A 16,652-nucleotide genomic window follows, 5' to 3' on the forward strand; every position below is an offset into this window, starting at 1 on the left:
GTATTGCTTTCTTCGGGTTATGCGTCCTTTTTGCTAGTTTTGTGTCTGTCTTGTGCTCCCAGATACATAGAGCAAAGTGATTCCTCACTTGGGAACTAGGTACCACTGCTTTAAAAGAAAACTGTGTTCACTCAAGCACTGGCACACTTGTGCTGATCACCTGAGAGAGCCGCTTGAGAGTTCTGGGTAGTTTTCATTTTCAATGTGCCATTGTAATGTCATTTCCCCCTCTTTTATTTCCTGAATGCTGTCGAGGCCAGGATCCAGAGTGTGGATTTAAGTTGCACTATGAAATAGATGTTCTTGGTTTTTTTCTAACAAGATACATTGATTTGGTTACATTTAAAATCTCCTGTTCATTTGCCTGTCAGTGATATTAAAATTAATGTTCTGTCACTACAGCCATTGTAAAGTGAAATGTATGCACTCTGATGTCAGTTATTTCAAACAACATTGGGCTCAACCCTTATTATAAGTACCATCTGTGGCAGAAAAAAATTAATTTTCTGAATCAATTGAGTGCATGTGAATAGAAATAGTCCTGCCAATTTGGAGCAATTTGCATAGTACCTATAATGCTGTGGGAGAACAAATCCTATCTTTTTTAATACTGCTTTCATCTAAAATGATAATGAGAGCTCTAGTATGGTCAAGTCTCTATTTTTTAAGTTACATTTCTGATACTCTGAGGGCAGTAACTGTTGTATAAAATTAGTTCATTTAATAGACACAGATGTGAGTGAAGGGGGAGTTTGACTTGCAGTTTGGCTTCTTGGTGATAATCCACAGGCCCAAAGAACTGCAGTTTAGCTGTTGCATGTGTAAATGAGGGAAAGGAATATAAGTAAGAGAGATTCTCACTTCTAAATTGAGAATATTTGAATTGGAAATTACAGAAATGCAACATCAGACATGAAAAGTCTAGGTATTAGATTTTGGGTTTGAGCTCGAAATTTATTATTCTTTTTAGCGCCTTCGCTCAATAACTTTCAGCAGGGTGATTTTGAAATTTCAAAAAGAGAGTAGCTAATATTGCAGCCTGCTGCAAAACTGTATTAAATATAGCAATTTTCTTCTTGTTCTCTTTTCAAACTGTTTAGGCATGTTCTTTAAGCATTTACTAATAGGAAAGCATGCTGTGCCTGTGTGGATATTGCTGTAATCTTTTTTGCTTAAGAAGATAACTTTGTGCCCTTCTTATGTGCTGTCTTAATTGTTAATACATGCCTATGCTGAGCTGTACTATGGTGGCTACTAATTTCGCACTAAAATTTATATTTTCATGAGCTACTTGAATTTCAGAGAGTAAGAAAAGCAGGGTTAGTCCTGGTGTCCAATCACGAATGTCTGTTACCTCCAGATGCTGTCTCTTCTAAATTGCTTCTTAACTAGTGCACAAATATATTTATGAATGTGCGTTCTACATGTAGTTTTTGCTAGTACATTTGTGCATATGCAGTTGCATTTTCTTTTTAAGGGAACTGCCTAAGTATTCTTAAGAGATCCAGCCTAAGTTTCAAGGTCTGTCATAATTGCTTTCTTCTGTTATACGTCCCTTCTCTTAACTAACTGCTCTAAAGAGCTTCAGGGCATTGCTGTGAAGTATATGTTAAATCTTTCTTTGTCATCTTTTCAGGCTGGCTTGGTGTAAAACTTTGATAAAAGAAAAAATTAATAGCAAAATTGTGATTAATGATTAACTTCTGTATCTCTGCTGTCTCCTAGGCAACCCTCATAGTCACAATATCAGCAGCAAGCTGACACATGACACAATCGAGCATGTCCGATACAGGTAGAGAAATCTTTCTTTCAGATTTTGTATGATGTGCTTCATAGTTTTCATTTTGATTAGGCCTGTGCTGTTTTGATGACTTTGATGTGATGTCATTTTCTGAGGATCATCTGTCACACCTAAAGAAAACACCTCACTTTTAAAACACAAAGTACTTGGACAGTCAAGTGTTGGACAGTCAGTTCTTTTTTTCCCAGATGCCCCAATTCTCAAAGTTCCGTAGTTAAATTAGCGCTGTAATATACGTCTACAGTTTTAATTAAGATACAGAAGTTGAAATCTCAAAAGCTATTATTAGTAAGATGGTATGCTAAGATTGAAAGGTGGAACTAAGTGCAAGGACATGGTTAAATTCAGATTAAATTAAACAGGGCGTAATGGCTTGTGAGAATTTATAAAAACCTTATGGGAATGTGTACATTGTTTTACAGCAGGTACTTACTACTGTTGGAATAATAAAATACCTTTTAAAGTAGTTTAGTGTAATTTTTAAGAGAAAAAAGAAAAGGTAAATTTGAGTGTTGGGGCTTCTGGATGTGGGCCAGAAAGTGAACTGAATCTCTAAATAAGGTATCCCCGTGAAAGTTCAGGATAACGTGTGCTGAAAGTACACTTCTTGCCATTAGTTTACACCGTGAAGAAATATCCAACTTAGGTACTTGGTTGTTGGTTTTAGGGGTTTGTTTTAGGTAACTCTTGCCATTTTATTCCTCTGTGCAAGGAAAGAAGTGTCATGGATTCTCTTTGTCTTACCATGTTCCTTAAGAGCCAAGATTTCTCCAAAACACACCACAGAATTCAGATCAATAACAATGGAACCATAGCTTTTTAGTGTTCATATCTGTAATGAAGAATATCTGCCTTACACCTTTCTGCTGGTTTTTTTCTGACTGCACTTTTGTAAGGGTGTAAAAAAACAAGTTTTCTAGCTGGCTATAACCTCCCCCCCCCACCCCACACCCCCTCTGCCACCAAGTTTCTGGAGAAAGTATTTATTTTTGCTTCTTCCACTACCCTCTCTTACACTGTACAAAATGACAAACGATTAATGTAGGGCCAAATGAAAGTGGATATTCCTATCTATGAGGAACAGCCGTTTTCAAAACCAGACACGTATAGCCAGGTACAGCAATACCTACAGTCCTGCAGAGCCTCCTGATCGTACCTGTGTGCTCACATGCAGTGTTAACATTCTGGTTTCCATTTACTCTCAGTGATATTTCAATGTTGCCATTTAATCGTTCTTCTTATGAAGGCACAGTAGAAAGTGTAGCTCTTTCTAGAGTAATTACTATTGTACTCTGCGTTCTTCATTGTTAGGGAGTAAGGAAATAGACTTCCACTGTGTAACTTACGTAAATTACTTTAAAAGAGCTGACATCTTAAGCCTGTTTTATTTTGGATCCTGCTTTAAAAAAGCGTGAGACTTTTATAAGAGCAGGATGGGAGATGACAAGAACCATAGTGTTGGTAGTGTTGGGTTTTGGTTTGGTTTTGTTTGTTTGTGGGTTTTTTTTTTTAAAAAAGCCCTCTGCATCCAGATGAACATTTTCAGTATTGCACCTAATAGAATTTGTCATCTATCCCTATAGAAATTCAGCCATTATTCCCCAATAAAAATTTAAAAAGCATAGTCATCAAAAAGGCATAGTCATAAAAATTCAGGAAGAAAATGCCCGAAAAACACTGTCACTAGGTCATCTATCTAAAAGGCAATAAAAGTATATTAAAAATCTATAGCTCCGTGCCATTGCAGCTAATCAAAATAAGCACTATGATAAGAGGAGGAGACAGGCAGCTCTGTCCTGCATCACAGCACATAGACTGGATTTCCTCAGTGAAAGAATAATTCAGTGGGTAGTTTCAGAAATCTTAAAATTAACTGCTTGCTTACAATTCTGCTTTTGCCACATGGCTGCAGCCAGAAGTTTGGCTTGGGGTCATATATGATACGGGGTATACGATTGTCTTGGGGTCAAACACTGAAAAAAAGCTATACTGGGGAGGAACTGGGGAGTATAGCAGTAAGGTGAGGGGTAGTGGTATTAAACTGATAGAGGGTAGATTCAGACTAGATATTAGGAAGAAATTCTTTACTGTGAGGGTGGTGAGACACTGGAGCAGGTTGCCCAGGGAAGTTGTGGATGCTGCATCCCTGGAAGTGTTCAAGACCAGGCTGGATGGGACTTTGAGCAACCTGGTCTCATGGGAGGTGGGTTGGAACTCGATGATCTTTAAGGTCCCTTCCAACTCTAACCATTCTATGATTCTATGATATTTTTTTTTTATTTTTAATTTGAATTTCTGATGAGATGACACAAGTGACTAATTAAAAATAAACACAAAGCTTAATTTCTAATTTATATTTGTCAATATTGGTGATAGCAGCACCAGAATAGACTTAATAGACTTTCCTAATCTGGCAGTATACATTGTTTCACAGTGCAAAGCTGTATGATTTGGTTTTGCCTTCATATTTGTTTGACAGACAGAAACCACTCTTAGAACATGGATTTGCAAGAAAATAACATAAATAATTAAATATTTGAGTCAATGGATTTTTTTATGATTTACAAAATGACAATAATCAAAACAGCTTACCTCTTGACCAATTCAAGTACAATAAGAGTAAAAATAACTATTTTATTCTTAAAAATATTGCTTCTTTTTACTTGAACTACTGAGAGATTTTTAACATTGTGTGTATCTCAACATTAACCATGAGTGACACTGAGAAGAGGAAGTAAGAACTGTAATAAACCTTACCTAAATGTATTAAATGTATGCATCAAAAGATTATAGATCCTTTTTATGACTTTGCTTACGGATGTGTGGAAATGCCATTGCTCCATTTCCATACAGCTAAAGAACATGAGTGCAGTATCTCCTTACGATGCTGCAGAGATAATGCAACTCAGAAATTCATTACATGGAGTATTAAATAACCCTTTTCCCATATGCAAGCATTTTATGATACTAGCTTTCTGAATATTTTAAAACGTTGTCCTTGTAGATCTTACAATTGCAATATCAAATAGTGCAGCAGCATCTTCTAACCAGAGCCAAACTGAAGTTTTAGTGTTGTTTTATGTTTGTGGTGTGTTTAAGATATGCAAAAGGATGCCTTTTTCATTTAAACACAGTGTTGTTGAATTTTATAGAGTTCTGATGTTCATCCTTGAACTTTCAGGTACTATGAAATATTAAACTTAAGTATACTTTGGGAATTCAAATATATATTTAAAAAAAAAAAAGGCAAGAAATTTCAGCTAAGATTTCAGCACCAGGCATCTCCCAGACTCTGCCAATATGTGTATTATAGAATTTTCTCACTGAAGCTAAAAGGATTTGGCATTGAGCTAAATGGGATCAAGTTTAAATATAGAAGCAAAACGTGTATATCTATAAAGGCCTCTCTCAAAATATGCCATCTAACTGAACTATAAGAGGAGAATAATCTCTGTGGGCCTGCACATACGATCAAAAAAAGGTGCAGCGATCATGCACAAAATGAATGTAAATGGCTTAGTATTTTAAAATTTATTTTAAAAAAATAATTGCTTCTGTGGTAAAGCACACAGGTAGTATCAGATTTTGCTAAGGAAGCAGTCTTATAAATGCTGTTTATAATTTCATTTACATTGTATTTATAGAGATCAGTCCAGGATAGCAAGGTAAAGCTTTACATTCCTTCTATGAGCATTGTACCTTGCTTACGAAATAAATTTCCATTCCAGGTCTTTTTTTTTTTTTTTTAAATTATCACGTTCTGACATGGTGCTATGCGCAAGATAAGAATTTTTTCTTTATTCCCAGGTTTAAGCAGTTCTGTGTCTGAAAACTGTAATACTAGAACTGATATATACATGAAAATTGGTTGACCTTTCCTACACAGTAAGAGATGGTAGATAGAGTATCTGCTTAGTATTGATTTGTCCTTTGCAAAGGTCATCGATGGGAGACTGTATGGATGAGTGACATCTGAGTGCTGCGTCCTGTCCTCCTTAATGATACCTATCAACTTGAAAACCTTGTTTCAAAACTGGGATGGTTCAGCCCTGTTGCATGCTTGTTTTATAACGCCATGTGCAAATGCAGCTCTTCCTGATCCCACCGCTCAGGTGCCAGGGCAGCTCTGAAATACCACAGTTGGTGAAGTCTAGCAAAAAGAGACAGTGCTCACTGGGGTGACTCTGTACGTGACAAATGGGAGAAGCATTAGAAGATAATTATGAATAATGGATAGGGTTTTTTGGAAGAGCTTCATAATAGGCAAGAAGGGTGATCTTTTTCCTCATGGTTCATGAAATGATTTTACACAGGCGTGCAATGAAGCAATCCTGGTGTGTCCACAGTGAGCTGGCTGATATCTCGACTCTGTGCTCCATTACGCACTGAGCGACAACAGAGCAATGGCTCTGGTGCAGATGCTGCTTGTTTTCTTCTGGCTGCGCCTAGCCTTTTATGCAACTGTGAGAACCCTTTTCTTTTCCTTCTTAGCACTAAAAGAAAAAAGCTAGTGGTATGAATAGCAAACTTAAAATGAAGACAAAGGACTCAGTTTTATAAATAGTTGTTTCTAGGAGTCAATCCATTACTTTTGGTTGGTCTACTCTTTGCCATCCCATGCAAGGTAGTAAAAAAGCTCCTGGACAGGGTAATAGGTATTGTTGTTTTTTAATGAGTTAGGAGACTCGTTTAAGAACCAATGAAATCAGTCTGGTTTACTTTGTAGCTGTGCTCTTGGACTTTCATCTCTGTTTTAATAAATTCATTAACCGTTAACTTGATAAACTGAAGCTTTAGAAAGGAATTGGCTAATAGTCTGTTAATCTTCTGGTAGTCACCTTTATAACTTCATGGTTTGTATGAAGAGATTGCAGTAAATAAAATTTGTACATTCACGGTCATGCTCTTTGTTGCAAAGAGAGCCAAATCTGGGATGCATCATTTATTGAAAGAAATAAATATTTCAGTAAAATAAATTAAAATCTGGAGGTCAAGATTACTACTTTATGAATGCAAAGGATGAAATGCTTCTGGGCAATTCTGAGTTTAATTTGTATGGGTGGTTAGAGGGTGTTTTGCAAAGAGGTCTGAAAAAGGGTAGACACGACCTTTAATTTTTTTCCTTTCCAATTCAGAAAAAAACCTCAGTAATCTGCTTTTATAATGTGGCTGTGACAAAGAAGCAATGGAGAATGAGTTTAAAAGTGATCTTGCTGTGTCATTGCTCTCTAAATAACATTCAGAGTAGGGAGAGTGGTACAGGCTTACTTGGATTCAGGCCACCATGCTAGTTTGTGTTTTTTAAACACATACAGCCTCGCTGCCTCCTCAGCTGCTCTTTTGGCAGGGACCTGATGGTCTCTGTGTCCGTGGAGAAGCTTGTGAGAGGGCATCTGAACTGATGAATGAGATATTCCAATTGAAATATAATATATTAATAAAAATAGTGAAATTTCCCCAATGCAAATTCTATTTTTCCCTTCTCTTTATTTATTCTCTTTGCCTCTTTCAGGTTTTACATGGAAGCTTTTTTCCCTGCCTAGGTTGTACAGTAGATGTAGAAGAAATGCAGGGTTCCTTCTTTTTCTGGATTTGCAGTTGTTTTCTAAGAAGTAGTATAGTGAGACAACAGTCTGTGACTCTTCTTGTAACGTGTTGCCCTGGCTGTTTAGTGAGTAGTAATATAGTCCTGTCTATCTGCTGGGAGCCCAAGCAATCCCTTTGCCAGCCCCAGGGGAATCTGGCAACCTCATTACTGGCCTAGATGATTATTTGGTTTTATAAGTAAGGCTTTTGGAAGACTGGATATTTAGCACAAAGTGATTTCTGCCATCCCCTGTGTGCACCTGTTGAGCCTGACAAATTCGTTTTGCCTTCAGTGCACTTCTGTTTCTCAGTGTAAGTTATGTAGCATTGAAGAGGTGCTCCATTTTTTTCAAGTCAAGTTAGGAAATGTTGAATGCTGTCTTGACTTATATGTGTTGGCTAAAATTCAGCTGGTATTTTTTCTCATGTCTAAGTTTTTTGAAGACTGCAGACACTTTCTGTTTTGCTCCACCATCTGAAACTTTACAGATCCTCTACCAGGAAGTGCATGGTGGATGAAAGTTTAACCTATGCTGTTTATATCTTCTGTTATATTTAATATCATAACCCTGGAAAAGACAAATGCATCTATGTTTTTAGAAGCACAGAGATAATTTATTACTGCACAATTTTAAGTAGTCTCTAATAATCTTTCTGTGAAGTTAGCGAACGCAGCATCGAGCTCCATTTTGAATCTTATTCATTTCACTTGTAAAGCAATCTGAATACTTCATCTGTTGTTAAAATTAAGTTGTTGAAGAGACTCTACAGCATTCCCAAGGGCTTCCCTGGTGGCATCTGTGTCTCAATGAATCTGAAATTCCTGGTGTCACTGCTGCTGAAAGGCAGAGCTTTTTGCACTCATCCTTATATTTGCTACCTGAGCCTCACCTTGCTGCAGTTTTAACCAGCAGACTTGAGTCCTTAAACAATCATCATTTGCATTACGAATCTTTTTCCCCATCCAAAAGCATGTGAATTCTGACTCTACTTACTATTCTGTTTCCTTAGCTCTTTGATGCTGGCTTGATTTTTAGCACTTTAAACACTGATATCCACTGAAATGGTTATCATTATGAAAAGGGACTAGCTAGTTCATAGTGTATTATTTACATTTTGAATATATATCTATATTTCTAAACTACTGGTGAACTTTTAACCTCCTGAATGTAGCGATGTATTCAGGAACGTCCATTATTTTTTCTCCAGAAGCAGCTATGATCTGAAAGTAGTGGCAGCTTTGGGGACAGGTGACTCTGCAGTGTTTGAGCAATTTCATTTTATTTTTTTTCTCTCGGTTTTGATGTAGCCTGAGAATTATCTTCTATCCCTGTTACATCAAGTATAACTGCATCTGCCTTCTCATCTCTAATAATGCGGTTGGCTTTTATGCATTGTTCCAGACTATCTATAGCTCATCTGGTCTTCTTACAGACAGAGCAAACACATTTGCTTTGCCAAACAATGGCACATGCCTTTAGCTCTCTCTGATGAGCAGGTTATTTACAGCACCCTTCTAGATGCTGTAGTCCTAATGCTGGGGTTTTTTTCTCTTTTGCTGCCCTCTGCAACCTGCTGTCTTGCTGAAATTCTCAGTAATTTCTCACACCTGTTAGTGGTTGGAGCCTTTTTATCTCCCCTCAGCACTGAGAACCCACCCAGCCACAGGCAGATGCCATCTAGCTGTGTTCATTAAATATATAATGGCTTGTTACTAAGGCCATTGCTGCCCTGTTTTTTGCTACAGAAATGTTTAAATTTTCAGTGGGGAAGCTGCACAACTTTCAGGCTGCCCGGGTGATTTGTTAAACACTAGAGGAAGCAGAGACAGCGGGAGCATCGCAGTGGCAGTGTTGAGCTGAAGAAACTGAGTAAGTAGAGCAGGGAGCACGGGAGGATGAGCAGTGACTGGCATGGGGTAGCGGTGCAAACCGGCCACCTTAGCTCGACCGGAGATGAAATAAGAGTGTGAAGGCACGGTAAGGGTTTTATGGTGCTAGGTTTCAGGAAAGCCAAGTCATAAAGACATCCCTACTGGTATGGATCAAGAGTATGGGAATGCATGTGACCTTCAGGGGTTTTGTGTCTCATCTTTTGCTATTACATGGTATTTTTAATCTACTGTTGATGATCCCTTCCCACTGGGAGGGACAGAAAACTCTTTCCATTGCCTGATGAGAAGCCAGTGTCCTTTTGTTTCTGTGCCAAAATTTTCTGTTACTTATAGCTTTTTGGGGTCTTTTCTAGGCTTAACCTCTTCTGGTGTGTTTATGTAGAGAGCCCAGCCCCATTCTCTTGTTCTCATAGGTTAAACAAGATAAGCTCCTCTAGATTCTACTTCCTAGGTGTATTCTTCATTCCCCCTTCCAATCCCATTGACCCTGTCTCTAAACTTGTTCTGGATTGCCTTCATATTTCTGAAATGTGTAGGCGAAGTAGAATGGAGTCATTGAAATAGCTCTTGCAGTATGGCAATCAAGGGTGTGGTAATTGAGACAGAATAAAGGATTCTTTAAATAGTGATGTGACCTGATCAAATATTCTGGGTGCTAGGAGAAGGCAAAAATTATTGTAAAGATAAGGAAATGGCATGGGCATTTCAAATGAGTAGAGCAAACCTGCAGACAAGATGGATTTCCAGGATGAAAGGAAGCACTCTTTGTGGGGATTCTTCTAGAATGGAAAATTTGTTGGAAGCTGATTCTTCCTGTTTGTTTTTGTTCTGAAATTTCATGCTAGGCTGGAAGTGATAATGTCCGTAAACTGGTTGATACTCATATGAATGGAGCAAAAATGAAAGACTATGAGATTTTGTATAGACAGGTATTGTGTGGGAAACAACGTTGACTTGAAGAAGAGAAAATTATTTAATTAACTCGATCCCTTTGAACATCTAGTTCTTTGAAGCTAAATGCACTAGTTCTCATTGGTAGTTTGAAAATACACAGCGAATGAGTGTCTGAAACTCAGATAGACCTTTGTAGCATATCCTGACAACATTAATGAGTTCCTTCTAACTTTCTTTATTCTTTCGTCTGCTTATTTCATTGACTCAAGTTTCTCACTGGTTTTAACTCTCTACTTCTAATACGAAGGTTGTAAGCAAAGATAGTGTCCTTGAAATTAAAGGGTGCCTTTAAGAAGCAACATGAGCCATGGTAAGATGCAGGAATATGAATGATAAATGAAGCAAGCCTTTGAACAGGCCTGTCTCCTTTATATTAAGGCTAATAATGTCTAGTGAATCCAGGTTTAATTTGCTAGATTTTATTAGTATATTTGGTATGTTTCAAGGCAGAAGAAAATAGCATCATTAGTGTTATTGAGTGCCTGCTCAATAACATGTTGCTAATACTTTGGAATTTATTGTGAGCTTTTGGATGGTGAGACTGTTTAGAGGAGTAAGATGTGTATGCTTTGGATTTTATGAAGACTCCCTAGGCTTGCAATGAATCCAGAGTTCACAGTCGATAGTGTTCAAAAGAGCTTTTCAGCACTCGGGCTTTTCTCAGCCTTTTCATTTGTCTTTCTTTTACCTTTTTTAAGGTGTTTGGTATTTCATTACATTTTTTGCACAATATCTATTATGTGATAGGGGCGGTTTCAGAGATATGAATCACATGTTTGGAAAATCTATTCACAAAAATAGCTATGAAAACAGTATTTTCATGCAGGAAGCAAAAGAAAAACCACTAAAAGACCACAGATGATGAAAAAAATACCAAAACTGACCTCTGAGGGCTTATAAGAAAGACGGGGACAAAGTTTTTAGCAGGGCCTGTTGCAATAGGACAAGGGGTAATGGCTTTAAACTAAAAAAGGGTAGATTTAGATTAGATGTAAGGAAGAAATTTTTTACAGTAAGGGTGGTGAAACACTGGAACAGGTTGCCCAGAGAGGTGGTAGATGCCCCATCCCTGGAAACATTCAAGGTCAGGTTGTATGGGGCTCTGAGCAACCTGATCTAGTTGAAGATGTCCTTGCTTATTGCAGGGGGGTTGGACTAGATGGCCTTTAAAGGTACCTTCCAACCCAAAATATTCTGTGATTCGATGATTAACATCGTATACACAGTTTAATTTGTGTTTTTAGTAACATACTAGGGAAATGTTTCCTCCCCTGCAAAAAGTGCTTATGGATGGTTTTGATCACTTGATTTTTATCTGCAATCGTGTAATGACACATTTACAGTAACCAGCCTGCCCTTCTAGCTCTTTGGGTTTTACTGTGCTTTCAAACTGGAGTAAGAAACTGTACAGACCTCTGAAGTATTGTGGCTGAGACAGTGTATGAAAGCAGTGACTGAGCCTGGATTATAACAGACCTCATAACTCTACTTCGTTGTGTTTCTCCCATGTAAATAGTGTGCTATAAGAGGATAATTTCTGTATTGCTGTCTATGACTGCAGCATAAACTTTGCCTGGCTTTATTTGTGAGGAGTTAAATGTGTTGCAGTAATAGATAGAAAGAAGTTTGTAAATCTGTTATTAACAAGTTACCTTAGCCAAGGAAAAAGCCTGAACAGCCATGAAATAGGTGAAGTAACTAAACTTGCCTGAGCCAAAAGGGGTAGGAGCAGTGTCTCTCCTCCCTCCTGCCTGGCTGGCTGACATAGCTGCTCAGAGGATAAAGGCAGGCCACCAATTTTCCAGTAGCACTTTCCAGCTGTCTTGAGTGGCTGTCTCTGTAAATGGGATGCTGTTGCTTCTCTTCAAATCTCCCTCTTTCACCTTTGAGTGGGAGAAAGTTTTACCATGTGCCAGTCTGGGCCATATGCATTGTGTCTGAAGGCAGTGCACAAGGGTAAATTTCTGTCAGTCAGTGAGAAATCCTTGCTGTGTGGGATATAGTCCAGTAATTAGTATAATATGCTGCTTCATTTGTAGGAGGAAAATAAAATAACCTGATGTACAGGTACAAGCAAAAAAGCTCTGTGGTTTTTCAACACCTTGAGCCATACCTGTGAAAATTTAAAATCAAGGATACACAATGTAGCTCACAGTAGCGGGTCAAATGCAAAAGACTTCATCTGAAAAAGTGTAGAACATTCACGAGACGATCCGAGTTTATCTGACCATGTTTGCCTATTTAAACATCTAAATGGGATGGGATTGCTATAGCAAATAGTACTGGCATTTAGAGTTTGTAATGAACTTCAGAATGAGTTTGAAGTATGTGTTTAGTATAAATTGGAGTTAAGCTGCACTGCCAAAATGTGATATTATAGGTGGTATTCTTAACAATGAAGTGCAAATGAAATTCTGCCTGCTTTTAATTAAATAAGCACACACTCCACTGAGTTTTGGAGATTTAATTCTCTTAATCTGAAGTCTCAGGCCCTGAACAGCTATTGTAATTTGAAAGATAGCGCTGATATGTTTCAAGGCTGTTTGTACTTAACAAAATACGGTGTTTTCTTTTGTAAATTTGGGGCCCTTTTGATTTCTTCAGGTGTTTTTTCTATTGTGTGAAAAAGAGCTAAGATAACCTTCTTCCTAGTTGTGGCCCATGAAAGTCAGAGCTGTAGCAATGAGTATCAACGAAAGGGCTAAAGCACCTGGGTTCTGGTGTTTCTTCTGAGGGGTTGCTGGTTGTGGTTGTCCCCTGTGGACAGTGTGGTGAAGAATATTGTTGTATGTAAGGAAGGATCACATGGAGATTCGGAGCCATCACAGGCCTTCCAGAGTGGGAAGGGATTGACCAAAAATTCTTGCTGGGAAGGTGCCCTGCTGTTTTTAAACAGCATGGCTTTCACAAGAGGCTGGAAAGCCAGGTGGCTGAAGGTGATCCTATGGACAGGTCATAAGGCTCAGAGGAGAATCCCTTGATAGTCTCTTACTAGAGGTAATAAATTTAGGTATACTAGGGCTAATTACTTCATTCTCAGTGTTGTGAGGAGATCTGCACATCTGATGGAATGGGGGAGGGATAACTGTCAACATTCATGTGATACTGTGCTTTGAATTATGTGCCTTTTGAGAGAGAAAAATATATGCTTCATCCTTTTCCGCTGTCTCTAATTTCAGTATCATATGATTCATGTTACTACAAACTAAAACAAAGAGGATATAAAGTCATTGAAGAATGAGAAACACAATTTTATTTGACAAGGGTACATGATATAAAGGAAGGTCTGGTTAATTAGCTAGTATGTAAAAAATGCTGATGTTTCTTGAGTTTGGTACAGCCAAATTTAAATGTTTTGATGATGGTTTTTGCATACAAAGGCCTGCATTCAAACAACTTCAGAACCATATATAAGAGATGGCAGTCTTTTTGAGAATGTTTCTATGTGGCTTATGTATTTTGTAGTCATCTCAGTTTTATTTTCACAGCCTGAAGTATTTTTTGACCTCCATTATAAGTAATTTAAAAACAGTGGCATATAAAATTTTCTATGTCAGTTCCTTGACTTTGATTTTTCAAGTCTAATTGAGGTTTACTTGCAATGAATTTGAGCTCTCAAATCACTTAAGCCATTACTGTAGCAGAAGCATTCTGCCTTTAGGGTGTACTTGTATTTCTACACTAGCAGAATGTGTTTTGTACCTGTACAGTGACATTCCCCATATCAAACTCAAACAAGAGAAATGGAAATGAAATCCTCTTTTTTGCTCCCTCTTTCTAGATGGGAGAATTTTGCTGGCGTGGCTGTATTGATTTGTAATCACATACCTGACCAATGTCGTAGCTATGGCAATAGAATTAGGTAAATACGGAATTAAGCATTTGGGGAAGCTATATTCAACATAACTTTTCAAGAAATCAGAGTTATAGTGTGCAATTAACAGCTTAATGGACCTTTACCTCTTCTAGCAGCTCATTTTAAATGAGACAGATTGCTTGGCAATGTTTAATAAAAAGTTTGATTACATACAGTGTGTAAAATGAAGACTGTAAAATTAAGCATATTCAGAAGTAATTTCTCCAGCACACGTGGGTCTCTAGAAGAAGAGAGCGTGTGTGAACTTGCTAACTTAGAATATAATTACCTAGGTGCGAAGCATATTGTAAGTCATTTAAAATTTGTGAATGGCAGCTCTGTGGGAAGGTTCAATCACCGCAAAATGTAAACGTTGCTAAACTTGTTTTTACAACCACAGTGAAACAAATCGCCCTGGTGATTTATTCTGCATAGCATACAGAACAGTGCCACTTTCTAGAAGGAAAAGAAAAAACAGAAAAATACTGTTTAGTGAGCAGAGGCCATCAGACTTATCCTTCATTCATTCTGATGTGACAAACAGTTTGAAGACAGCTTTTAAGGGAGCTGTTGCGATGAGTTGTGACATAATTCATACTCTGTGCTTTGGTTGTGTGCTGTTACTCTCTCCCATGGCCTCCTTCCGTGCCTGTTCCGGAGATTAACCCTTGGTACTGGAGCCAGCAGACTGGAGCTGCTGATGACAGTCATTTTAAGTCCAGATGGTGGATGCAACGCTGAAGCAGTGGAGACAGGCACATATGCTCAGTGCCAGCTGTGACAAGGGTGGGTAGTTTTTGGCAGGCAGTGGGGCAGGCAAATGGAGATGGTCAAAACCACTGCTGCCAGACTCACAGCAGCTCGTAATAACGGGTGTAGCATGCAGGATGCCTAAGGTCCCTGCTAGGCTGGTGTCCGGTCTCTGAAAGTGGGTATGTAAAATGACAAGTACTCCCTTGGACCGTGCCCATAGGTCAGTGCTCCGAGGAGATGCTCAAATTGCTTGAGGCTTGCACTGACTTGTGGATCTGGGGCTGGAAAGTCCAGGATCCTAGGTATCACTTGGTAAAGAACGGCTTTCAGAAGGTTTTACGTCTGGGCGCATAGTCCTCACCTGTCTGGAACATTATTCCCCACTGTTAATGGTTTCAGGGGAATTCTGGTAGATGGTTTTTGGCTGTATGTAACTTTCCGGCTTTTAGGTCTAGCACAAGCGTGTTGCCCAGGGAAAGCTACTGGTACAATGTGAAGAAGAAAATGAGAAACTTAAGTTCTTCCTGGCAAATTGTGAGGACATTATTACTGTGTTATGCAACATTTTAGGGTCTGTTAGACTTATTAGAAAATGAATACTTGTTCCTCTGCTGCATTGGTAGTCACACTGCCACTGAACTTTTGGAACCTACAGTGTTTATAGTTTGATAAACACAATCTGTTATATGCTAATGGTATTACATTTACTTATTTATGTCGGTAATTTTAAATGGAGCCTCTCACCATTGTACTAGGTGCTTTGCAGAAAAATTAAAACCATAAATTACATAAGCTACCTGCAGTGGGTACAGTAAACTAGGGCTGCAGATAAAAATGACCACCAAAGCACATAGCTGAGTTATCTGAAATAAAACTAAACTCAGAGAAAGGTATGCAAGTCAGGAGAGAAGTACTACTGGTCAGATGCAAAATTAAATAGTGGATTTCTTTTCTCTGTTCTAGATCCCAACAGCAGTTTGTACCAGGCCAAAATGATTAATGAACTGGAAATAGTGTTCTAGTAAACTTAATTGTGTATTTTCTACATTTCTTGAATAAATGTTTCTTCCCTTTTCCTTAGCCACTCTACTCTAGCTATTTGCTCACAAGTTTATCTGGTGATTTAATAACAACGCAAAGAGATTGTAACGTTTTCCTTATGCTACTGTGGGCAGGTGATATGACTACAGGAATGAGCTTTGCAAAGCAGAGCAGCATTCAATACAGAACCCTATTTTGTGCTCTGTTATACCTGTGTAGTTCCTTTGATGTGGCTAGAAGGCTGGTAGTGTGAAGGGGACAAAAAAACCCAAATTCAAATCTGTGGGTGGTAGGCCACTGAGGCAGAAAACTCTTTGGCCTTTACATAAGCAATTTTTCTATTTCTGTGGAGCAGACTGAGATGAGAGGCCCTAAAATAATCTCGAAACCCCAGAGGGTTCTTAGTCTTTTGCAGCTGCCATGATTTTATTTTTATTGCTTACATCTTTCTCCACTCCCCTAGCCCACTCTTTAAACCCAACTTTTAGAAGAAATTCTGCTTGGAAAGTTTCTCAGCTAGTTTCTCAGCTTTTTCCTGATGAGCTGCAGATTTTAGGACTTTTTGACATTCTTTTCTCTTCTTTAGCTTCATTACACAGAATAAGATTGATCTCATATTATTGTCCAGGGAAGAGTTATACTTTAAGGAGAAAAGACATACTGACATTCATCACCATTTTTTGTGATCTTAAATTTTTTTCCTGCTTGTTTTCTATCTGAAGTATTATTTTCTCACTTCATATGCTGCGCTACTTTTACCTGAATGT

General features: G+C 38.2%; 1 protein-coding gene across 1 annotated transcript in view; it reads left to right on the forward strand.

Moving 5' to 3' along the window:
- MOCOS (molybdenum cofactor sulfurase) overlaps nt 1-16,652 on the forward strand; it is a 219,082-nt gene that overhangs the window by 27,468 nt on the left and 174,962 nt on the right. The window contains exon 3 of the mRNA XM_074146562.1: nt 1,726-1,792. Coding sequence (XP_074002663.1) covers nt 1,726-1,792 — 67 coding nt within the window. The remainder of the gene's footprint in view (nt 1-1,725; nt 1,793-16,652) is intronic.

This window comes from Numenius arquata, chromosome 4, assembly GCF_964106895.1.
Source record: "Numenius arquata chromosome 4, bNumArq3.hap1.1, whole genome shotgun sequence".
NCBI lineage: Eukaryota > Metazoa > Chordata > Aves > Charadriiformes > Scolopacidae > Numenius > Numenius arquata.